The sequence below is a fragment of the Alligator sinensis genome, unplaced genomic scaffold (genome assembly GCF_000455745.1).
Source record: "Alligator sinensis unplaced genomic scaffold, ASM45574v1 scaffold174_1, whole genome shotgun sequence".
Taxonomy (NCBI): Eukaryota; Metazoa; Chordata; order Crocodylia; family Alligatoridae; genus Alligator; species Alligator sinensis.
Genome location: NW_005842516.1, coordinates 352720 through 377369, shown reverse-complemented (window position 1 = coordinate 377369; position 24650 = coordinate 352720). Strand labels below are relative to the sequence as shown.

Here is a 24650-nt window from a genome sequence, read left to right as displayed (position 1 = left end):
CTCCCCCCAAGTCGAGTATGATCCATCCACCACCACCCTCTGAGTGCGACCCTTCAGCCAATCTGCAATCCATCTGACTGTGTAGGCATCTATGCCACAGTCGCCTAGTTTATTAATTAGGATGGGGTGAGAGACGGTGTCAAAGGCCTTGCTGAAGTCCAGAAAGACTACATCCACCGCGACACCTGCGTCCATGGCCTTTGTGACCTGATCATAAAAGGCAATCAGGTTGGTCTGACATGATCTCCCCCTAATAAATCCATGCTGATTGCCCCTGAGCATCATTTCTGATGCCGGCCCATCACAAATGTGCTCCTTGATGATCTTCTCAAAGAGTTTCCCCAGGATTGAGGTAAGACTGACGGGCCTATAATTGCCCGGGTCCTCCCTTTTCCCTTTTTTGAAGATGGGGACCACATTAGCTACCTTCCAATCATCTGGCACCTGGCCCAAGCACCACGATCGCTCGTAGAGCCGTGCCAGGGGCCCTGCAATAACCCCAGCCAGCTCCCTCAGCACCCTGGGGTGGAGAGCATCCGGACCCGCTGACTTGAACGCGTCCAGCCCCTCCAGAAGCTCTCTAACCCGGTCCTCCCCAACCTGAGGTCTGAAGGCGATCCCCTCGCGTCCGGCTTCTATCACAGCAGGGAAGTCCCGGTCCCTGCACAAGAAAACGGAGGTGAAGAATTGGTTAAAGAGGTCCGCTTTATCCTCTGACGCAACCACCAGATTGCCCCGCATATCCTGCAGGGGCCCCACATTACCCGGCGCCTTCTTCATCCTCCCAATATATTTGAAAAAGGACTTTTTGTTATCCTTAATCCTGGACGCTAATCCGAGCTCTATCTCCGCCTTGGCCTTCCTAACAGCCCGCCTGCAGGCCCGAGCAGAGGAGGTATACTCCTCTTTGGAGATTACACCCCCCTTCCACCGGGCGTACGCCACCCTTTTGGCAAGCAGGCATTCCCGGACACCCTTGGTGAGCCAGGGGGGCTTTTGGACACTCCTGCCCGCCTTGCTTCTTGTCGGGATGGACACCCCTTGGGCCCCGAGTATCGTTTCCTTAAGGAACGACCACTCCTCTTGGACGCTGAGTTCCTCTGCCCTCAAGGACCCCAGTTCCTCTCCCACTAATCTCCTCATCTCACTGAAGTTGGCCCTCCTGAAGTCTAGGGCCACCACCTTGCTGCGGGCCCTTGACACTCTACGCTGGATGGTGAATTCCAGCACGCGATGATCACTATTGCCCAGGTGGTCAAGAACCTGGAGGCCTCTTACCAGGTCGTCGCCTGCGGCCAGGACCAGGTCCAGCAGAGCATCTCCTCTGGTGGGACTGTGCACCTCCTGAATCAAGTGGAGGTCCTGCAACTCGGCCAAGAACCTCCTGGAGCGGTCCGTCCCGGCTGACTGCTCCTCCCAGCAGATGTCCGGGTAATTAAAATCGCCCATGACAACTACATCCCTTGCTTTTAGTGTCTCCGCAAGCTGGCCTGAAAATTCCCTGTCCAGCTCCTCCTCCTGATTGGGGGGTCTGTAATAGACCCCCACCGTCAAATCCCTCTCGCCTTGCCCCCCCTGGATCTTGACCCAGAGCACTTCAGCTCGCCCTTCCCCTGACCCCATACTGCTGGCAGAGGATGTGTAGTGCTCCTTGACATAAAGTGCCACCCCCCCTCCCTTTTCTGCCTTCTCTATCCCGCCTGTACAGCCTATAGCCCCTAATGTTAACTGCCCAGTCATGGGATGAGTCCCACCATGTCTCTGTTAACCCTACGACATCTGGATTTGAACTAGCTATTCTGAGGGTGAGTTCCTCCTGTTTGTTCCCCATGCTACGAGCATTGGTGTACAGGCATTTAAGGCCTTGCAAGACTGTGTGCCCCCCCACCCCCTGATTAGCCAGACCATCAGGACCCCTGTTACTTACCTTTGCACCCCTTGCCCTGATGGCAAGACCCCCATTACTTACCTTTGCACCCCTTGCCCTGATGGCAAGACCCCCATTACTTACCTTTGCACCCCTTGCCCTGATGGCAAGACCCCCATTACTTACCTTTGCACCCCTTGCCCTGATGGCAAGACCCCCATTACTTACCTTTGCACCCCTTGCCCTGATGGCAAGACCCCCATTACTTACCTTTGCACCCCTTGCCCTGATGGCGTCTCCTCGTCTTCCTGCAGCCCCCTCCCCCGGCGAGTCTAGTTTAAAGCTCGCCGTACGAGATCAGCCAACCTGGAAGAGAAGACACGCTTGCCATTAGGGGAGAGATGAAGCCCATCCCGCCCCAGCAATCCCCGCTCCCGAAAGCATGGGTCGTTGTCAAGGAACCCAAGGCCTGCCTGGCGGCACCAGATGCGTAAGCGCTGGTTGACCTCACCAATGCAGGCCCCGTGCCTCTGTCCCCGCCCCCTCACCGGAAGAAGAGAGGAAAAAAACACCTGCACCCCCGTCTCCTTCAGCCTGGTCCCCAGAGCCTCGAAGTCCCTCATAATACGGTCAGGGCTGCCTCTTGCCGCGTCGTTCATACCCACATGGACGACAACCATAGGGTACCGGTCTGCAGGCCGGATGCAGGCCGGGATCCTCTCCGTGATGTCCCTGACCCGAGCCCCAGGCATGACGCAGACCTGCCGTGACATGGGGTCAGGCCTGCAGATCGGACCTTCCAGCCCTCGCAGGAGGGAGTCCCCGATGACTAGGACCCGGCGTTTCTTCCTCCTGGTGTTCTCTCTCCTCCCAGTCTCTGTCTTGCATACACAACATGAGAATTGTGCAATGGTCACCCTAGGTGCTAAAAATTTCAAAGGGTGGAAGCACTGCTTTCAGTGGAACTATTGTGGTATGTGGATGAGAAGACTGAAAGCATAAGTGGTGGGACTGTATCCAATAGCTTGTGAGGGGTGAAACCATGTCTGAGGGTCCAGAAGCCTGCAAGGAGCAAGACAGAAGCTGAGGGACTCGGATCCCATGAGGACAAGGCAGGAGCTGAAGTCTGAGACGCTAAGGTCCTGGGACAGTAGACTGTGGGTGGAGGGGCCCATCCAGAAAACAGTAGACCAAGGCCAGAAGGCCTCAGTCCAGAGAAGGACCTAAGACCTGATGAGAAACTCCCCTGCCCTATATCGGCTAACTCCCTCTTTGATTATAACACCAAGGCATGGCAGGAAAGCCAACAGCTTGGAACCATGATGGGCCAGAAGGGGTGAGCAAGGCAGGATCCAAGTGGCCACTAGGGGGTGACTTTGATGCCGGTGCATCAGACCTGCTACACCATGAGAAGTTCTATTCCTACATATTCCCTGAAAGACGCATTAAATAGGATAGATAATTAGTCTTTTGAGCAGGTGACCTTGGTATTCTTTCATCATGTAGACTGCTAGGCTGGAGAGAGACTCTAGAATTTTGCAAAATGAAGTTGTTTTATCAAGATGGTTAAGAAAAATGCTGCCATTTATACCTTTGAGTGGCCTATTATCTGATGATGAAGGCTGTTTTATATGCATTATGTTTTTTCTACATTTAATCTGAACTAAAGCCATCACTATATACATGTGAACATCTGTAGTCCAAATATAAATTGTCTGCAATCTGAATTAACTAATCCTCATTGAATGAAGATTAAAATTAATGCTGACTAAGGCGGTCCAAACTAGGCAATTTAAACTATATTATTTAACATGTACATACAGTAGAAGAACCTCGTGTGGGAGAGATGGGTTTTTGTATTCTCTGGCAAAGGAGAAAAATAAATTGGTGCCTCACACTTCCTGGTCAAATGCTGTAGTCTAGTCTGGTCAATAAGACCAAAGGTGCCCAACCTCTGGCACAGACATCCTCTGTGTTTGTTATGGGTCATACTGAGGGAACAGGCAAGACAATAGCAGATAAGGAGGGAAGCGGAGATCACAGCAGCAGATTGGTCAGTGACCACGGGGAAGGAAAGAAAATGTAGAGTATCAGGATAGGAAGAGGAAAGGGATGAGTGGCACTTGGGGAGGGTGAATAGCTAATCTGTGGCTTGCCTGCCAAAAAGGTTGGCCACCACTGAAGTAAGTGGAAAATGTTGGGATTTTTTTATTTTGTTTGTTTTTTGGTAGTAATTTGGAGAAGGGGTGTTTAAAAAAACAAACAAAAAAAAGTATGTGACCTTTTTATTAATTTTTTGCTGTGAATTAAACTGTTTTGAATGAACCCTCTAGGAACATGTGTTGATAGCATTGCCGATAGCTTCCTCTTTCCTGGGTGGAGTAACAACATAATGACAGCTCGTTTGACTGGGAAAGAAAGAACTGCAGTTCTGCTGCTGTTGTAACTGAAACTAGCCCAGTTACTTTGACAACTCTGAGTAAGAAGAGGGTTGAGCAAAGATAAGTTTGTTTATGGCTGGATAAGCGGAAGGAGGAGAAAGCAGTGGCCGAAGTCCAGATACTTCTGAAGGATGAGAAATTAGCAACTTGACAAGAGTGGGAATATAAAGATCCCAGAAGGAGAAAATTTACAGTAAGAGTTTTCTGAGACCACCAAATCAGCTGCAAAGCTGCATTGATGCCATGGCACCAGAAAATTTGGGGAAATGTACAGGGAGGCATGAGAGATTTTGTCTAGGACACTGGCGACTGCATTACCTGATATCTCCTACATTGGGATATCTGTCAGTCTGACCTCATTGCTTAATGTTTTATGATAGTGCAGGAAGTGGTGACTCTGTAGTGTGATTGAGAGAGGAAATCATTGGATTGTGAGCACATTCTTGAAAGTGTATGATATCTTGTGCAATGGTACCAGATATAAGAGGGGGCTATAACTGCAATGTCTCCCTTACATAGTGACATAATGAGTGCACTATTCTCAGTGTACCACTCTTCTAAGATACTGAAACCATTCATAAGAATTCTCCATGCAGGAAAGGAGAGTGTACAATGTGCAGACATAACTAATGAAGGAATACCACGTTGTGGATATGTACATCTTTATTCAGCCACTGTGTTTGCATTACTCAGAGCACTGTGACAGGCTTTGAAATATTTGTTTTCACTTTCCACCTCCTAAACATTTTTGGTGTAATTTTGGTTGGTTGGTTGGTTGTTTTATTTGTATATCCACATACTTTCTCTAATGGCTAGTGACACTGACAATGCTGCCGCTATAGCCCACACATCTGGTCCCAGCAAATACGTCTCTTGCCTTTTGTCCCAATCCATTCAGTTTATCATAGGATAAAGAAAGACGTTACTAAACGAGGCAGATCAACTGTACCAGGAGGTGTCATAGTCGAGTTGGTTGAAATGCATGTCACCCATTCTCTTGCTCATTCATGCTCTGGGACAATGAGCAACATGTTCCCTGGGTATTGTAGGGCTGAATTCCTTACACACCAGGAATTCCCACACAGGATCATGTCCTTAACACCCCTAGAACTTCTGCTCTGCTTTCTCCTCTTACGGAGACATGCCACGGTGAATCTCAGGGTGCATGTTCATAACCAGAGACAGTATGGTTTTTTCACACTTCTACATGGATAGTCCACAGTTTTGCACTTATGGAGATGTCCCCCAGCTTCCCATGTTTATGGGAATATTCCCCAAAATTCTCCAAATACTAATTCCTGGCTTTCTCCATTTACACAGATATATTTGAGTCTTCAGGGGCTTGATTCCCTATCCAACTATAACAAGAATGTATTGCAGGCAAGACAAGAGGTTGGGACACTGAGGACCAAAGGGGCAATCAAGGCAAGATCCAAATGGCTCCTTGGGGGTGACTACCACACCAGTGTTTGACCTGTTAGATGATAACAAAGTCTATTCTACATAGTCCCTAAAACAGTTATTAAATTTTATAATAAATAGTATTTGGAGCAGGTGACCTTGGTATCCTGCCATCACAGTTGAAAGCTAGGCTAAAGAGAGACTCTTTTTAATTCTGAAAAATGAAGTTCTTTAATTAAGATGATTGACAGCAATGCCACCATTACTATCCATGATCAGCAGCCTATGATCTGATGATGAAGACAGTCTTGTGGGAGATATGGGTTTGTGGCTTGTCTCACAAAGGATAAAAAGAAAGTGATGCCTCGCACTTCTTGGGCAATTGCACTAGTCTAGTGTGTTCTACTAAGAGCAAATGTGGCCAACCCATGGCAGAGGCACCCTCTGTGGGTGTTGCAGACTGGGGGAACAGGCACTACAGTGGCAGATAAGGAAGGAAGCAGATTTTCAGAGCATTACATCATGCAGGAAGCAAAGCAGCACATGGGGCAGGGGATAGTGATGAAAGTGTCATTGGGATGGCATGTCTACCTATGTACTTTAATACATACTACCCTATTTTACTGCTCACTAAAGTGACACAAAAGTGTGATTATGCTAATGTACAGTAAAATAGGTCAGTACGCATTAAACATTACTTCAAAACCGTCTACATTAGGGCTGTGCAAAATTTCTCCATCTGTTTCATTTCGGCTCTATTTTGACTCATGTCAAGATCAAAACAGCAACATTGAAATGAAACAAAGGGCTTCAAAATAAGCCTTGAAATGAAACTAGAGCAGTCAAAACATTTTGAAAGTTTTGAAATGTTTCAAGTGCTGGCTGCCGTGTGTGACCCGAGGGTGAAGGGCAGTGTATGCAGCAGCCAAAGCCTGAATCAGTGGATGGTGATGCTGGTGAAGAGAGTCAGGGAGCCATAAAGGTGGAGGCAGGGGGACATGGAAGAGGGGGATCCACTGTCCCATGCTAGCACACCATCCACCAGGCAGTCTCCTCCTCCACCGCAGGTGCTACCAATGTGTGCCAAGGGCATGGCTTCCATTGTGGGGTCCAGAGCCACTAGCCCCCACCATCAGGCAGGCAGTGCTCAGGCCTTGGTGACTGCCTATCTCGCCAAGGATGTGGAGCTGCTGCTGTGCGACCCCTTGCCCTACTGGGCAAGCTGCCAAGGGCATGGCTTCCATTGTGGGGTCCAGAGCCACTAGACCCCACCATCAGGCAGGCAGTGCTCAGGCCTTGGTGACTGCCTATCTCGCCAAGGATGTGGAGCTGCTGCTGTGCGACCCCTTGCCCTACGGAAAAAGCCACAGCCAGATGTGACTGGATCTGGCCACAGTTGCCTGGGAATACCTGTCCTGTCCACTGACCAGTGTTCTGAGTGAGGGTGTTCAGCTTTGCTGGGCATATAGTGACACCCCACCACACCTGCTTTGATTCTGGTTTGGTGGAGCAGCTGGTGTTCCTTAAGGTGAACCTCCCATTGCTGGGGGTTCCCAAGCTCCATGTTTAGACAGAGTAAATGCCACCCTCCTCATTCCATCCACACCTATTTCCATTTTCCATTTTTTTAAAAACATTTAATGCCCCACTCTCAGAGCTGGAGGGGGCACTCACTGCATCACCAGCCAGCGGAGGAAGAACATGTCCCTACTGTGCTTCTGTGCCAAAATGAACTTGGAGGTATGGGCTGGGGCTATAGGGAGTGAGGAGACCCAAGGTCCTGGGCATGACCATTAAAACTGCACTCTGCTGGCGGCACACGCACACAGTCCTGGATGGGGAAAGCCCAGATACATCACGTCTGTGTCTGGCCTGAGGCTTTCTGGTTGCAGTGCAGTTGTGAGGCTCTGGGTGAGCTCAGCTTAGCTGCCTGGGTTGCCAGCTTTCGGGTTGAAAAACCCTTTTCCATTTTCACTGACTGGCTTTCTTGCCTGCATTCCATGCCAGCCTCTGGCTTCTTTACTATTACTTCCATCCAGGGAAAGCACACACACAAACTGAAGGTGCTTCCTCAGGCTGATTAAAGGTTTTTCAACCCAAAATCTTGCTAAGATATAGTTCTGTAATTATCCAGTTGGTCTGCTAAAATATACCAGATTAGATTGACCCAAAGGACCTTGTCTGCTAGTGCCATGTCCATAGACCAACACCCCTAGCACCTGACCATAAGGATGCAGGGCCCTGGGCACATCTAAGCCCCAGGGCTAGGGTTGGCAGGGAGAGTTATCTGGCAGCTGCTGGAGAGTAAAGAAAGGCTCTGTGACATTTTGGCTTCCTGAGATGCTGCTGGTTCTACTGTGCTGTTCACCAAGTAATTATTACCTGTTGTTATTTAAAGTGGTGGGCCAGGCTGAGGCTGTAGAGGAGGAAGAGGCCTCATTGGGGCACACTAACATGTTGTGTAGAGGCCCCAGCACCAGTGAGGGCACACCTTAACACATGCACACAGTCACATGTCACGAGTTTTGCTTGTCAGCAGCTTGAGATGTAGTTTCCCAGAAACCCCTACACCTATATCCTTGAAAGCTGGCAGGCTTCATGACCTCAGCAGGGGCTACCATCCCTGCTGTTTTTCATCCAAATCTGCAAAAAAAATCACAAAGTTATATGGCAGTTTTGTGCTTCCCCATTATAGTTTATGGATGAAACGTCAAAACAGCAAAACAGTTCTGATGAAATGAAACGGAACAGTGCTTTCAAAATGAAACACTGTCCTATTGAAACTGTGAAATGAAAGTCAAAACAAAACGGTGTTATTTCACACAGCCCTACTATGCATTGATTACTGCTCATGAAGGTGGCCTAATTCACATTACTTTAGTACCGAAAAATGGAGGTACTAAATTGAATGCCCATTAAAAAAAAATTGTATTAATGCACCATGTACACACATCCATTGAGGATGAAAAGTTAATTTCTGGCATGTTCCTGACATGCTACACTTGAAATTTCTCAGAAACTTGATTATCTCAATGTACGTAAAATGTATTTTGAGAACCCCTCTAGGAACATGAGTTGTTGCAAATATTTTATATAATGAAATCTTATAACTAACATGAACACATGTTATAAAAGTTGACCAATTGATCATTTTTCAGAGATTCAAGCAGGGTGGAATAGGATTCCACTTACTTAGTGATGAAGTAGAAGTTGGAGTTTAGAGTGGAAGGACTGCTTTAGGGACTTCCTGGTGATAATACATCTCTGACTTCTGGTCTTAAAACGTTTTAACCATCTCCCCAACTCATCTCATAACCTCATAGGACACCTCTTATTTGGCTAAATGCTTAATTTCCACTTTGTGATAACAGAAACCTGTTCCCTGGTTTGTATAACCAAAGTTGGGCATTTTTCTTATAATATTCCTTCTGAACCTATTGTATGGTGTAGAGATTTTCCTGGGTGAATGTTCCTAGGAGTTTCAGCCATTCCCAAAGTTGTTGAACACACTGACATTTTTTTTGGATTCTCCAGCCCTGTATGTGTCAGGCCCACCTGAAGATGGTCTAAAATACCCAGAGATTGCTTTCCATACATGAGAAGTCTATTGAGGATTGGGGAACTTCCCAGATTGCAAACAACAAATAGGGCTAAAGTATATCTCATTTGTAGTGTTCTTCTGTCACAAACCAAATATATGATATCAGGAATTTTAAAGACTCATTTCCTGTTAACCTAAAACATTATTTTTCAAATCTTGTATTACATACACAGGTTTTTAATTTTCCCCAGGATAATCCCCAGAGCTGCTTTTACCTCCTTGTTCCTCAGGCTATAGATGATAGGATTTAACATGGGAGTTAAAATACTGCATTGGATTGAGAAGAGTCTGTCAAGAGCCACTGAAGAGGATGAGCTGGGTCTCAGATACCGAAACAAAGCAGCCCCATAATACAGAACAACCACAGTGAGGTGGGAGCTGCAGGTAGAGAAGGCTTTGCCTCTACCCTCAGCAGAGCGTATCTTCAAGATAGTGGAGATGATGCAGATGTAAGAGACCAGGGTGATGGAGAAGGAGGTCAAACTTGCAAGCATAGTTGTAGTGAGAAATGTCATCTTACTGATGAAGGTCTCTGTGCGGGACAGTTGTAATAGAGATGGGAACTCACAGCTGAAATTATTCACTTCCGTGGGACCACAGAAATGTAAATTTAACACAGGAGCAGTATTTATCAGTGCAAAAACTATAGTGATAAGCCATGCACCACCCACGAGTCTTATGCGTACTTGGTTATTCATGGTCCCAAAATAACGCAGTGGGTCACAGATGGCAGCATATCGATCAAAGGCCATTACTGATAGCATGAAAACTTCTGCACAGCCCACAAGAAGAATAATGCTCATTTGGGCAATGCAACCAGGGAATGAAATGGTTTTCCTCTCAGCCAAGAAATTCTGCAGCATCTTTGGGACAGTGACTGAAGAAAAGCAAATGTCCAGGTAGGATAAATGAAATAGGAAAAAATACATAGGGGTGTGAAGGTGAGCATCTGCTTTTATCACCACCATGATGGTTCCATTCCCCACAACAGTTACTAGGTATATAAGTAGAAACAGAAAAAAAAGAAAAGGCTGGATCTGTGGGTCACTAGAAACACCTGACAGAAGAAAAAATCTGATAGTGGTTTGGTTCTTCATGGTCATTTGTTCACCAGACCTTTGACCTGGAAGAAGAAATAAACAAATACATAAATAAAACCATTGCCATGAAGAAGGGGTATTTCTGCATTTATGAATTAGGATATCTTTATATAGAACATTTTGTCATTCAAACTAAACCTCAGTGTTTCTAAATATCATTCAATGAAAAATTGATTTCTGATGAGGAGATTATCATTAATGAAAAAACAATCAGCTTTCTCAGATTTTTGGTTTTATTCTTGTCTTCAGTTTCTTGTTAAGCTGATTTATGTTAAATAAAATTTGCCTCCTGATTCCTCCCTAATGATGTCTGAACAAATCTTGAAAGGAATTATATGTATTCTCCATGAGAACTGCATGTGGAGAGGAATAGAGAGGGAGGGAGAGAAGGTCAGAGAGAGAGAGAGATTATGTATTTTTCTCCTGTTTTATGTTTCTTTCTTTTTTTTGGCTATAAGCAATGTATCACTAAAAAACAAAAAACAAACTAATAGTGTTCTTTAATTATGATGACAGTATCCTAATCTGGTAGACATAGAGTGTTTCAAAGGGCACATCTTTATAGTATCTCAGCGGTGGCTATTTCAATAGAAAATTTTAGTTACATCTTAAAAATTAAGTGGCTATTACTAGGGCTGTGCGAAGCTTTGGTCCCTCATTTGATTTGGCAGAGATTTGGCCCAATTTGTTGGCCAAATCTCTGAATCCAGATTGAATCAGGAGACCCTTTAATCTCTCCAAATTGAATTGGAACCCTCTGAATTGATTTGGAGATTCAGAAATAGACACAGCTTTAAATGCTTTTCCTACATACCTCGAAGTACATGGTGGCTTGTGAGTGCTGCGATACTGAGGAGGATGGAGCATTCCACAGGAGCACAGGGGGCCCCCCAGCGTGCTCAGCAGCAGGCCCGGAAGTGGACCAGAAGCACTTCCAGTCTACTTCTGGCTCCACTGGGGAGTGCGCAGAGGAGCCCCCCCTGCGTTCTCCCTGGCTTGGGGACTGGTGCCTCCTGGATCTGGGGGGGCACCCAGGGTCCTTCCACAGCTGATCACTGAGCCACAAGGGTATGTGTGTTTGTGCCTGGTACCTCAGGGTATGTAGAAAAAACATTTAAAGCTGTGTCTATGGCCAAATTGCTGATTCTCTGAATCGGTATCAAATCCTTAGATTTGGATTCAGCCAAATTGAATCAGGGCAGTGATCTGAATCAACTAATTGAATCACTGTTCCTAATTCAGGCCAAATCTGAATTGAATATGGCCCATTCCACACACCCCTAGCCATTACTTCATTAATATGGGTGTGAAAGTACTCCATCCCAGCCTCCTCACATTTTGGGCTGTCTGTTCCCCTCTCTCTCTCATGTGTCTGTCAACATGGTTCCCTCAGATTACTGCAGACGTGACTAGCCTCAGGTAAGAGGATGTGGTTTTAACCCCTCTATTGTTTGCAGCTCTGACCTCATGACATGGGGGCAGGGGCTTAAGCCCATGTCAGTCCATTAGGTAACTGATGTTTTTCAAATTGATTGGCTGGCATCAAATAAAAATTGTCCCCGTCTGGGTCCAGGTGGTGAGGTAAGGAGGAATATTTAAGAAGATCCCTGCAGGAAGAAGACAGGTGGACATTTTAAATCACAAACACAGAAACATGGACCTCCTCAGCTCTCCATTATTTGCTGGATCCGGAAGTGAGTAACTTACCAGAAATGTAACTAAGAACTTAGTTTAATGTACTTTAGCCGCATATCAAAAGGCTACCAAGCCACTTCTGTTTGCTCAGGGTTATTCTTTTGCTACTTCTCTCACTTGTCCCCCTCCCCATACCTACCCTCTCTACCCAGTAAAGCGATCCATTATAGCCAACCTTGTTGTACATGCTTAAGAGGGATTGGGCAGGCCTTCTTCCTCCCTTTACTCAGCTGACTAAGGGAGGCCATTTTCTTTGTTTCAGGCTACAAGAAGCACGCTGATATATTCTGCTGGGGTTAAGCAACCCTTAGGTCTACAGGGTCTCTGTATCCCGGGCAGCACAGGGTCTAAACAAAGACCCGAGTCCGGTTAGTGACAGCAGTACCACAGGCTTGTAGGTGTGCTCCAAGAAGGGGGTTGGACATAAGTTGGTACCCCTGGGGAGGCATCCAAATCTTGTTTTTTGGCCAGGTGCAGATGAGGCGGGCAGCTCAGCACAGGAGCACCCCCTACTGGCCTACCACAATGGGTACTTCAAATGAATGGAGTGTTTGTATACTTACACAGTGGTAAAACAAACAAACAAACCTGAGACCAATTGTTCTCAAACCTTTCAAGTAGTGAGAGAAATTCCCTTGATTTGCACCTTCTCTCACGCACAGTTCCTGACAGAGCTGCCTCTTGAAGGAATCAGTGCCCTTTGTACTACCTGAAGAAGTCCTATTACAGCTACTTCAGGACAAGTGATGGCCAAATTCTAACTCTGAGAATTAAAATCCATTTAATTATAAGTTATCTAAGGACTGCTTACATTTCCAAATATAGCTGCACTGCAGATTTGAGATTCTGTTTCACCTGGAAGGCAAGACAGGATTTCCCAAGTTGGTGCATAAATGCAAAGTGGTTACCAATAGTGTAACAGGAGAAAAACTGACATCAAGAATATGGCTTGATACTGAAGGAGGAGGAGAGTTCTCTCACTTGGTAGCCCAATAGCCAAATCATTAGGACTTGGTAAAAGGTGTGGTGGGATCAATTTATTGTGCCTGTCATTCTGGCAGGATTTGAACCAAGCACCCTTCCCTTGACACTGATCTCTTGGGAAGCCAACAAGGAAAGATATGTGGGGCCATGATGGGTGGGAACTGGAAAGACGGTGGATCACCAAGATGGAAATAGATCCAAAAGAGAGAGAGAGCCATGGGTTACCACTCCTATTCCAGCTATCCTGTGGGGCAAAAGATATGAGGTACTGACAGTACATTCTTAGTAGTAGGTATCTGACTCTGACATTTTTTTTTTTCCTCTGGCTGGTTTTCCAGAGCCAGAGGCTACTCCACCTTCCTTCTTTGCCTTTCCTTTCTTTCTTCTCTTTTTAGGAGTGTGAATATTAGGTTCATTTTACCCTATTAACTCCTTTATTTTTAAATCTGAAATAGTACAAAATACTGGACTGTGTGAAAGCTGGATCTATTTTTATCATAAACTACAGTGATTTTTTTTCTTGAACCAAATGCAATGTCACTCACTCCTGATCAGTCTATGCTGCTTTCTGGACTTGGTATGATTCTCCTAGAGGCAAGGCCTTTTTGTGGTATCTTTTTATTGGACTACCTGCATAGTGTGGAGAGGTGTTGGTTAATATTTTGTGCATCAAATTTCATGAGGAAGAGCACTTAATGCCTGAAAGCTAGTTCAACAGGTCTCCCAACTATAAAACTGGTCCAATCATATACTTATAAATTCATAGAAAAAAGTAGGTTGAAAGGGACCTCAGGAGGTCATCACATCCTATGCCCACCTCAAAGCAAGACCATCCCCAAGTACATCATCCCAGTAAAAGCTTTATCTAGATGAATCTTAAAAAAAAAAAAAAAAAAAACCTCCAAAAATTGAGATTCTACAACCAATCATACATATAAAAAAATGGCTTGCCTATGACAATTTTTGGACCATCACAGCTACATAACACTCCAGTCCTACTACTTGATCCTCCTGGATGTTAAAAACCCTTATTTCTAGGCTAATCTAAAGTCTGCAACTACCACTGTTGGTCATAGAGAAGGGTTCTTTTTTTCACAGCGATAGTCTAAAACAGCGTGATGACACTCACTGTACATCAGAGGAGAGAGGACATCCTATAAAACAACAGAACCTGATGGTAGATGAAACAGTGCAAATTCCAGGAAAGGCATCTTAGGAGATATAGTGTGAGACATTGGAGGAGGTAGAATTATAATTGCCTGCTGCAGTAAAGAAGGAATGTCATGAGCCTTCCAAAAAGCTCTAATTGGAAAATGAGAAGTTCACCCTGTGACCAGCAAATACATTAAAATCATAGGGTACATGAAGTAACCTAACTGAACAGCAGAGCTTTTCAGGAAAAATAAATTAAAAAATACTAACTTTAAGGAAGTCGCAAGCATGTTCATTTCATTTCTGAGTGAAAGAATGTGGAGAATTATTAAGAAACTCAATTTTGACTTTTCTTCTCTGAGATATTTATGCCCCCCACTATGTAACCTCATGGCAAAAAAAAAAAATCCCCTCTGTAAGCCCTTTTTATTCTTGTGTGTGTGTGTTTTGTTGCTCCCACAGAAAATCTCAGTTTTTAAGCCACTGGGGAAGAGGTGGGACACACTGCCTCTCCATGACTGCATTTACAATATGATTTCAAATGAATATTTCATATTATATGGAAATACAATAGGAGAAACTCACCTAAGAGTGGAAACAAATTCCTGGAAATATGAGAAGTTAATGCTTGCTACTTTATTCTTCTGTCCTGTAAGAATGAGGGGGAGGGAGAGAGAGAGAGCATACATCTATTTCATACCTGAATTATTATTAAAAATTGGTAACCTGCTTTCCAGAACAAGAGAATCTGATATCTTATGGGTGGGAGATTTCAGAACAGAAATGAATGTTATGTATGCACATCAGTTCTATATCAACAGCTGTATTTGTTTTTTTTTTCTGATGCCCAGGTGACCAATTAGTTCCTAAGAAAGAATGTTTGCTCCCTTTGGGATCTGGTCTTGAGGCAAATTCCTTCTATCCCTATGAGTTATATTAAGAGAGAGAAAAAAAGAAAAAAAAAACTGTTACAAATAGATATGATAGTAAAGTTAGCACACAGCCCAGGTTGGTCACAGAGAAAAGAACTGCCCCATAACCTGAAGGAAATTTCCAGTTTGGGGATTTTATCTCATCTTAATATGATGGGCCTGCAAATTTGCATGTGGTATGGCACCTCACAGTGCTGGGGGCAGTCATTCTGTGCCTGCTTCCTCCATGCTACCTCCTGGACTAGATGCTGTGTAACCACCTTAGCGTGGTGCTGCACACACCCGCTTTGGTCCTAAAATGTATCAGCTGAGATACACGAGAGGGCCATGACTGTAATGTCTGCCTCTCATAGTGTCATTGCAGATGTGTCTACACAAGACACTTTACTGCAAAGTAGCATAGTTTACTGGGCAGTAAGCATGTGTGACTACACATGCACATGCTTACTGTGCAGCAAAGCTTGCTAAACATGAGCAAACTTTCTATCTGCAAATGGAAAGAGCAAATTTACTTGTGATTACTAAACGTGCAGTAGTGCTTGTGTAGATGCTCGACTGGGAGCAAATCTTTTCCCAGTCATCTGGCCCTCAGCGGGTGGGAGATTGCTTCTTGGTCCCAAGAGCTGCCTGCTGCCAGACTGGGCTCTGCCACCAGAGCCCAGGTGGCCAGAGGTGACTGGGGGTGGCACAGCACCCCCCCCCCCGAGACTGGACCCCCAAAATGCTGGGGGCAGCACAGGGAGGGGGTGGGTAGTGGTGTGCTGTGTGCCCCCCCGGACTGAAGCAGGGGTTTTTTTCGCTGTGTGTGCCAGTGGTGTGTTGGGGGGGGGAGGCACTAAGCCACAGCATGTGGGGCCAGGCCCTTCTGGCCCCCAAGAGAGCTTTTGGTCCATGTGGACATGGAGCTTTTGGCCCACCCACAAATTGCACTCCTCCAGACACACAGGTGGCAATTATGTCCCCCTTCCCTGGCAGTAGGAAGCTTTCAGCCCCCCACTATGAGATCACGATTGGGCAGCAGGGTCTAGGAGATTACTGTTTCCCAACCCGCCCTACACCACTGTGTTTGGGAAATGGCGGGTTGGGGGCTGAGATAAAGATCTCACAGTGCCAGCCCCACAGACATGGAGCCAACACCAGGAACTCCCTGGTGGTGAGCCTGTTCTCTACCCAGCTCCATGATCACTGCTAGCTGCTCCACTGGTGGATTGGGGAGAGAGCTGTGATCTGCCCCTCTCCTGCAGCCACAGCTGGGAGCTCTCTGCTGCGGGGGCAGGGGGACATTGCCCCAAACCTGGCAGCAGGCAGCTCCAAGGGGGCATGGAGCAATGTCCAAGGGGGTATGGGGCAGCTGTCTTTGGTCTGACGCTCCGTGCCAGCTCCTGGGCTAGCATCCAGAGGAGGCCTGGAACTCCCCCTGGTGGTAGCAGTGGCCCATTGCAGGGCCTCAGGAAACAAGAGCAGTTTTAGCCCCAGCTTCTCTACACATAAAAGTACCTGCCTGGGAGCATTTACTCATGAGTTCCTGTGTTTCTATTTATCAGTGCATTGTGATACAGGCTTTGACATGCTTGTTTTCAGTCTCAGTTTACTTAAACTTTTATATTATTTTTCCTGTAGTTTGTTGTTGTTTTGTTGGATTTTTTAATATATATACATCCATATATATTATCTAATGGCTACAGACCGTGGTGCTTCTCTAGCCCCCAAATCTGATCCCTCCAAGCCCATCTCTTGCATAAATCTTCTGTTTTAGCCCTTGTGACTTATCTTAGGTTGAAGACAGACATTGCTAAATGAGACTGATCAGCTGTGCCAGAAAGTGGCCTAAAAGAGTTGATCCCCTTCATTGGACAAAACGAACATCACCCATCCTATTTCATGTTTTGAGAAAAGTGCAACATGTTTTACGAGGGCTTGAGGGGCTGAGTCCTCTACACATCAAGAATTTCCAAACAGGGTCAGGCCCCTCAAGCTCCTTCCAACTTTGTCCATCCAACTTTCCCTTCTGACAGATATGCCTAGCAGAATCTCAGGGTGTGTATTTGTAAGGAAAAAAAAAGCCATGATTTTCTGGCTGCTGGTAACACACCCCTCAGACCTGCTTAGAGTTTCTGTAGAAGTGGGGAAATCCCAGGGTTCTCCACTTAGGGAGATGAACCCTAGATATCTCTGAGAATGTCTCCATAAGTAGAGGTACCCCAGCTTTCCCTGTTTATCAAGATGTGCTCCAAAATTACCTGGAACACATCTCTGTAAGCAGGAAGAACGAGGCAGTCAGAAAGTCCAGGGACTTGAGGGGTCCAATGCTGTATGGAAATTCCTGAGGTTAGCAGGACTGGGCCCTTGAGCCTCCGGAGCACCTGCCAAAATCAGATGAAGAGTGTGGGCAGCTCTAAATTTCCCATAATCTCACTAATCAAAGCAAAAAGAATCCTAATTAGCCAAGGACAAAGAAAATGTTTTTCCTTCCTGTACAGTCTGTTTCATTTTATCTTTTACATCCTCTTAGCTCTTTATTCTGTCACGGCTTTATCCACTCACCTATTCAGCTCCCAATGCCACATTGATACCCTCAATTTCTTACCAAGTCAGATTCTCCCAAGCCCTATATTTTAGGTATCATCCCAATCTCCCTAGCACTTCACAGATTACCCTTTCCATATTTTTAATCCCTATGCTTGTTTTCAATTTCATTCATATTCACAGATTGTAAAGCCGGAAGAGCCCTGGTTTAGCGCCCTGCACCAAACAGAAAAAATAACTGGGGGGTCAGGTGACCCCAGCAAGGGGATTGTCTAGTCTCATCTTGAAAATATCCATAGTAGTTAATTGCACCACCTCTGGAGGAACATATTCTGAATACCCTGACTGTGCAGACGTGTTTCATAATGTTGAGCCTGAATCGGTCTTCCAGGAGTTTGTGGCCATTACTCCTAATTTTCTCATGAGGACCGTGTGGGATATTAGATCAAAGGCCTTATAGAAGTAAAGGTATACAATATCAACCTCCTCTCCTATGTCCATGTGGCAAGTTACCTGGTCGTAGAAGGAGATGAGGTTGGTAATGCAAGACCTGCCCACTCCAAAGCCATGCTGGCTGTCATTCAGAATCTTACCTTCCACAAGCTTATTGCAGTTAGACTCCTTGATGAACTTTTCTAGGGTTTTCCCTAGGGTGGAAGTTAGGCTGATTGGCGTATAGATACCTGCGTCCTGCGTCCTACCCTTCTTGTGGAGAGGCACAACATTGGCCCTCTTCCAGTCCTCAGGGACTTCTCCAGAGTGACACAAGTTGTGGAAGAGTTTCACCAGGGTTTCCACAATGACTCCAGCCAGCTTCTTCAGCACTCTCCGATGAAGATCATCTTGTCCTGCTGATTTGTATATGTCTAATTTTTTTACTTGATCATACACCAATTCTCATTAGTAGGAAGGTGATTATTTCTACCGTGTTCATCCTGTATACTACATGGCTTTGTTTTCCCCTTGGTCTGGTGAAAGACCGAGGCAAAGTAGTCATTCAGGAGTTCAGCTGTCTCGTGAGTGCCAATAACCTGCTCTCTTGAGTTGTTGAGCATTTTCATTTGTTTTCTTCCTGTTCCCTATGTACCTAAAGAAGGAGTTCTTGTTGTCCTTGATTCCCATTGCTAATCTAAGTTTGGTCACCGCTTTAGCCATTCTTATCTGTTACCTGCAAATGTGGGCCATCATTTAATAGTCCTCCTTGGGGCCCACCCCGAGCCTCCATTGTTTATAAACCTTTCTTAAGAGGACTGAGATTTCCCTGTTTAGCCAAGAGGGCTTCCAAGCCATTCTGTTACCTTTTCTCTGCATGGGAATGGACTTCCTTTGTGCTTCAAGGATTGTGTCTTTAAGGAGCAACCACTGTTCATGCACACCTTTCACTTCTGGTCCGCTGGGTTTCAAATCCACAGCCACCAAGCCAGCAGCCAGAGGCAAAGTCCACAGCACCACCAGGCAGCTGGTTTGGCCCAAGCCCCAACCAAGCCTGGCCTCTCCCTCCCATGACAACATTGTTGAAGAGTCAGGTGGCCAGGAAGAGCCTATGGGATCTTCAAGCCCCTGACAGGGGGACTATAAAACCCCTCCTACTTCCTTTGAAGGCTGTCCCAGCAGGAACAGTCTTGTGTGTGTTTGTCTTGGACCCCTGCTTTGATCCTGTAAATATTATTACAAGGCCCAGCCTTTCCCAAAATTGGGGAATATATTGAATGACATGCTAGGGTCTCAGGTGCTTTGCCTGCCAGGCCTCCTGAAGGGCATCTAATATATCCTGAGATTGTTTCCCTTAGAGGGGTTCAAAAAGGGGATAAGCTTGTTGCAAACAAGAAATAGGGCAAAAGTAAATCCCATTTGCAGGGTTCTCCTGCCATACACTTCCTTTACAGCCCTTTCAAAGTCTTATTTCACAGGGTCTGCGAGCATTTCACTTGCCAGATGCACACATGATAATATTTTTAACAGTGTACAGAACATCACATTTTTCTAAAAATGCTCTAAGGCTTTGGGGAACTAAAGAGGTGATGCTGGCAATAGGATCGATGCAAAGGAAAATAACCTAAAACACAAATTAAGCTACCAAAGTCAGTTATGTGCATGACTTCCATGGCTCCATCAGTTAAGAGTGTCACTCATAGCAGACATACTACTCAACTTAGGCTCCCAGTTTCATGCTGCAGCATGAGGGCCTAAGCCAAAGGTTGGATGTATGCATAAGGCTTTTGTGAAAAGTAACAGGAAAGTAATGTTATCTCCCAGCAATTCATGATTGAGACCAGAAAAGGGCAGTTGTCTTTATTTCTGATGTGAAGTGATCTTATAAGAGTGTATAAATACCTTACAATACAGAAAATACCAGGCACCAAATGTTTATGTAATTAAGCAGATGGAGAGATAGCAAACATTTATGGATCAAAGCAGAAACTAAACACATCCACATTAAATAAGCCTTCATTTTTAGCAGTAAAGTTAAATGGACACAGAAGCAAACTTTCAGTGGAAAAGTTGGTTATGTGTTTTTCACATCAAGTTGGTATGATTCTCTGGAAGAAATGGTTTAGCTAAACACTTCCTTGAATTTAGGAAGGCCTTCGACACAGTTTCGCACCCTATCCTCATTGGAAAGCTAGCAGACTGTGCAGTGGATGCCTGCACGGTCAAATGGGTGGCCACATTGCTTAGGGCCTGCACCCAGAGAGTGGTGGTCTGCAGGGTTCAGTCCTCGGACCAATATTATTTAATATCTTTTCATCAGCCATTTGGACGAGGGAGTGGAGAGCACCTTCTCCAAGTTCACTGATGATACCAAGTTATGGGGCAAAGTTAGTACATCGGAAGGCAGGGAGCAGATTCAGGCCGACCTGGGCAGGTTGGATCAATGGGCAGAGAGAAATAGGATGCAATTTAATGAAGATAAATGTAAGGTACTCCACCTGGGAAGGAGGAACCCCCAGCACACCTATAGGTTGGGGAGTGTCCCCCTCAGCACTTCGGAGGCAGAGAGGGATCTTGGAGTCAAAACTGACTCCAAGATGAACATGAGCCAGCAGTGTAATGAGGCCATCAACAAGGCCAATTGCACCTTGTCATGCATTAGCAGGTGCATGACTAATAGATCAAAGGAGGGGATGCTCCCCCACTATGCGGCACTGGTCAGGCCGCAGTTGGAGTACTGTGTCCAGTTTTGGGTGCCACACTTCAAGAGGGACGTGGAAAATCTAGAGAGGGTCCAGAGGAGGGCCACTCGCATGATTAGTGGCCTTTGTGGTAAAGCCTATGGGGGGAGGTTGAGAGAGCTGAATCTCTTCAGCCTTCACAAGAATGGCTGAATTTCTTCAGCCTTAACCCAATCAAGTGCGGGGAAGGTTTCTTGTTCCCCTTTACTAGAGGGGCAATCAAGACAGGATCCAAATGGCTGCTTGGGGGTGACTGTTATACCAGCATTTGACCCGTTAGATGATATCTAGGGCTGTTTCTACATATTCTCTGGAACAGTTATTAGATATGATAATAAATAGTATTTGGAGCAGGGACCTCAGTATTGTACCATCTCATTTGGCAGGTAGACTAGAGAGATACTCTTTTGAATTCTGCAAAATGAAGTTCTGTAAACAAGGGGGTTGCGAGCAATGCTATCATTACTACCCATGAGCAGCCTATGATCTGATGATGAAGCCACTCTTGTGCAATATATGGATTTGTGTCTTCTCTCACAAAGGATGAAAATAAATTGATGCTTCACACTTCCTGAGCAATAGCTCTAGTCTAGTGTCTTCTTGTAAGAGTAGAGGTGACCAACCTGTAATGGAGGCACCCTCTGTGTGTCCCATGTGGCAGACTGAGGGAACAGCCACAACAGTGGCAGATAAGGAAGGAAGCAGATATCAGTGCATCAGATCAGGCAGCAAGTATAGCAACAGATTGGTCAGGGACCAGAACCTAGGAAGCAGAAAGTAGAGCAGCAGATAGGGCAAAGGAAAATACTTAAAGTGGCACGCTTCGGCAGACTTGATTAAATGAGCTCGTATATAGGTACCATCACATTGGAGGCACCAAATGTAATGTACATTTAAAAAACCCAACACCTTAATGCACACGTAAATACCCCAAGTGAGGGTCAAGAGCTAATTCCTGGCATGCCTGCCAAATAGTTTGGCCCCAATTGCAGTATGTCTAAAGATGTTGGGATTTCATCTCTCTTTCTCTCTTTTTTATTTTTTTACTCCTTTATTTATTTATTTTGCAGGGTGTGGGTAAGGGGTGCTGCATCATTTTCACATTGATTTATTTCAGCAATCATAGAAGGAGAAATGCTCTAGGTTCAAATTCCATTTGACCTGTAACACACCTCAGTTTTACATAAGGCATCTATGTGAAAATATTTTAGCCGTGTTGCATTTTTGAAAAACAAATCAGTGCAAAGTGTATGATAACACAAGAGATAGATGGGTGGTCCTGCTCCCTGAAGCTTTACGTAATGTAATCTTAAAACTATTTATAACTAATGTACATTAAAAAAAACAACACCTTAATGCACATGTAGATACCCCAAGTGAGGGTCAAGAGCTAATTCCTGGCATGCCAACCTTTCCAGAACTTCCCAGATTGCATTACAACTAATAGGGCAAAAGTATATCTCATTTGCAGGGTTCTACTGCTACAAACCAAATATATAACATCAGATAATTTTACGAGTCATTTCCTATTAGCCTATGACATTTTTTTCCAAATCTTGAAATACATTTACACTCTTTTAATTTTCCCCAAGATCTGCCTTTACCTCCTTGTTCCTCAGGCTGTAGATGATAGGATTTAGCATGGGAGTTAAGATACTGTACTGGATAGAGAAGAGTCTGTCAAGAACCACTGAAGAGGCCAATTTGGGTCTCAGATATCGAAACATACCAGCTCCATAATACAGAACAACCACAGTGAGGTGGGAGCTGCAGGTAGAGAAGGCTTTGCCTCTACCCTCAGCAGAGCATATCCTCAGGATACTGGAGATGATGCAGATGTAAGTGACCAGGGTGATGGAGAAGGAGGTTAAACCTAAAATCATAGATGAAGTGAAAAGTGTCACCTCACTGGTGAAGGTCTCTGTGCAGGACAGTTCTAGTAGAGATGGCAGCTCACAACTAAAATTGTTCACTTCCTTGGGCCCACAGAAATGTAAATGGAACACAGGACCAATGTTTATCAGTGCAAAAACTGTACTCATAAGCCATGCACCACCCACCAGTCTTAAGCGGATTTGCTTGTTCATGGTCTGCACATAATGCATTGGGACACAGATGGCAGCATATCAATCATAGGCCATTGCTGATAGCATGAAACCTGCAGCACAGCCTGCCATAAGAATAAAGCTCATCTGGGCAATGCATCCAGGGAAAGAAATAGTTTTCTTATCTGCCAGAAAATTTAGCAGCAGCTTTGGGACAGTGACTGAAGAATAGCAAATGTCCAAGTAGGATAAATGAAATAGGAAAAAATACATGGGGGTTTGAAGGTGAGAATCAGCTCTTACCACCATCATTATTGCTCCATTCCCCGCTAGAGTTAGCAGGTATATAAGTAGAAACAACAGAAAAAGGAAAGGCTGGAGCTGTGGGTCACCAGAAACACCTGTGAGAACAAAATAGCTGATCATTGTTTGGTTTTCCATTTCCATTTGTTCACCAACCTGTGACCTGAAAGAAAAAAGGAATGAAAGAATCTAATATAATAAAAACCACACTGCTTCCGTCTGTGTCTGTCTGTCCATAATGCTTTTAACTTATGTGTGCATGTGCCACTGAGATAGGGTTCCCATACAGCTGGGTTTCCCTGGATGTGTCCCTGCTCTTTTGGAGCCCTCTGATCACTGTCTGGGTGGGTTATCTGGGATTTTCCTTTGTTCTGGGGGTGGGAGCAGTGGGAAGGGAATGGGAGGCATCAGGGAACACACACAGACCTGCCTGGAGCTGCAGAGGTGGCAGACCCATGCACTGCTCCCTGCTGGCTCTGATTGCCTCCGCCTGCTGGTCAGGGCAAGGGGGAGCATGGCTGCGACTGTGAGAGGGCAGGGGGAGCAGCAGGGAGATCTGTGGCCAGGCGCCAGCACAACCTCTGGTGCTGGTGCCTGTGCTCTGTGCACCAGGGGCTGAACAGCCAGCAGCCCCCACCAGGAAGGGGACGGGGGAAGAAGGGGAGGGTGCTCTGACCAGGCTGCCCACAAGGCACTGAAGCCCTACCCCAGAGCAGGGGTGCCACAAGCCTCCCCTTCTTTCACCTCCAGCCCACGCTGGGGCTTGACAGGCTCTGCCCCCACCTGCATGAATCAGAGCCATCTTGCTCTGGCCCAGTCAGGACAGGGACAGCTGGGACCCCTCTGGCTGGGCTGGAGGAGCAGAGAGCTGTTGGCTGGGTGTGAGGGGCACCAGGGTGGGGGTCGAGGAGTGTGGACTGGGAGTGTGGGGTGCACTAGCAGCAGGGGGCTGCGGGTCAGTTTTGAGGGGCACCTGCAGATACAGGGGGGCTGTGGGTCAGGAGTGAGGGGCACCAGCAGGGCCCAGTGGGGCAGGGTACAGCAGTTTGTTGAGTGAGGGGCACTGGAAAGGCTGGGGTCAGTGGGTTGGGAGTGAAGGGCAGTGGCAGGGCTGGGGTGGCTGTGACTTGGGGAGTGGGGAGCAATGGGGTTAGGGTGGGGGAGTGTGGGGTGGAAGTGTGGGGGGCACCAGCAGGGATGGGGATGGGGTGGTCTGGGTTGGGAGTCAGGGGCATCGGGGTGGGAGTGGGGGACTGTTCGTGTCAGGCAGACTGTGTTTGTCTCTGTGTGTCCACATACAGAGTGAGTGAGTAGAGTGCGCACCCATCTGTATGTGTCTGTGCGTATCTGTGTGAGCATCTGTGCTCGTGGCAGAAAGGAGACCGTGTTTGTGTCTGTGTGTCCATGTGCAGAGAGCCAGCGAGTAGACT

General features: G+C 46.0%; 1 protein-coding gene and 1 pseudogene across 1 annotated transcript; both read right to left on the bottom strand.

The window, feature by feature from the left end:
• Positions 1 to 9471: 9471 nt before the first annotated feature.
• Positions 9472 to 10413, bottom strand: LOC106722642 (olfactory receptor 8S1-like). Its single transcript, XM_014523642.1, has one exon. It carries the CDS (start codon positions 10411 to 10413, stop codon positions 9472 to 9474), a length of 942 nt encoding a protein of 313 aa, XP_014379128.1.
• A 12036-nt stretch (positions 10414 to 22449) lies between these two features.
• Positions 22450 to 23364, bottom strand: LOC106722641 (annotated as a pseudogene).
• Between the last annotated feature and the right edge of the window lie 1286 nt (positions 23365 to 24650).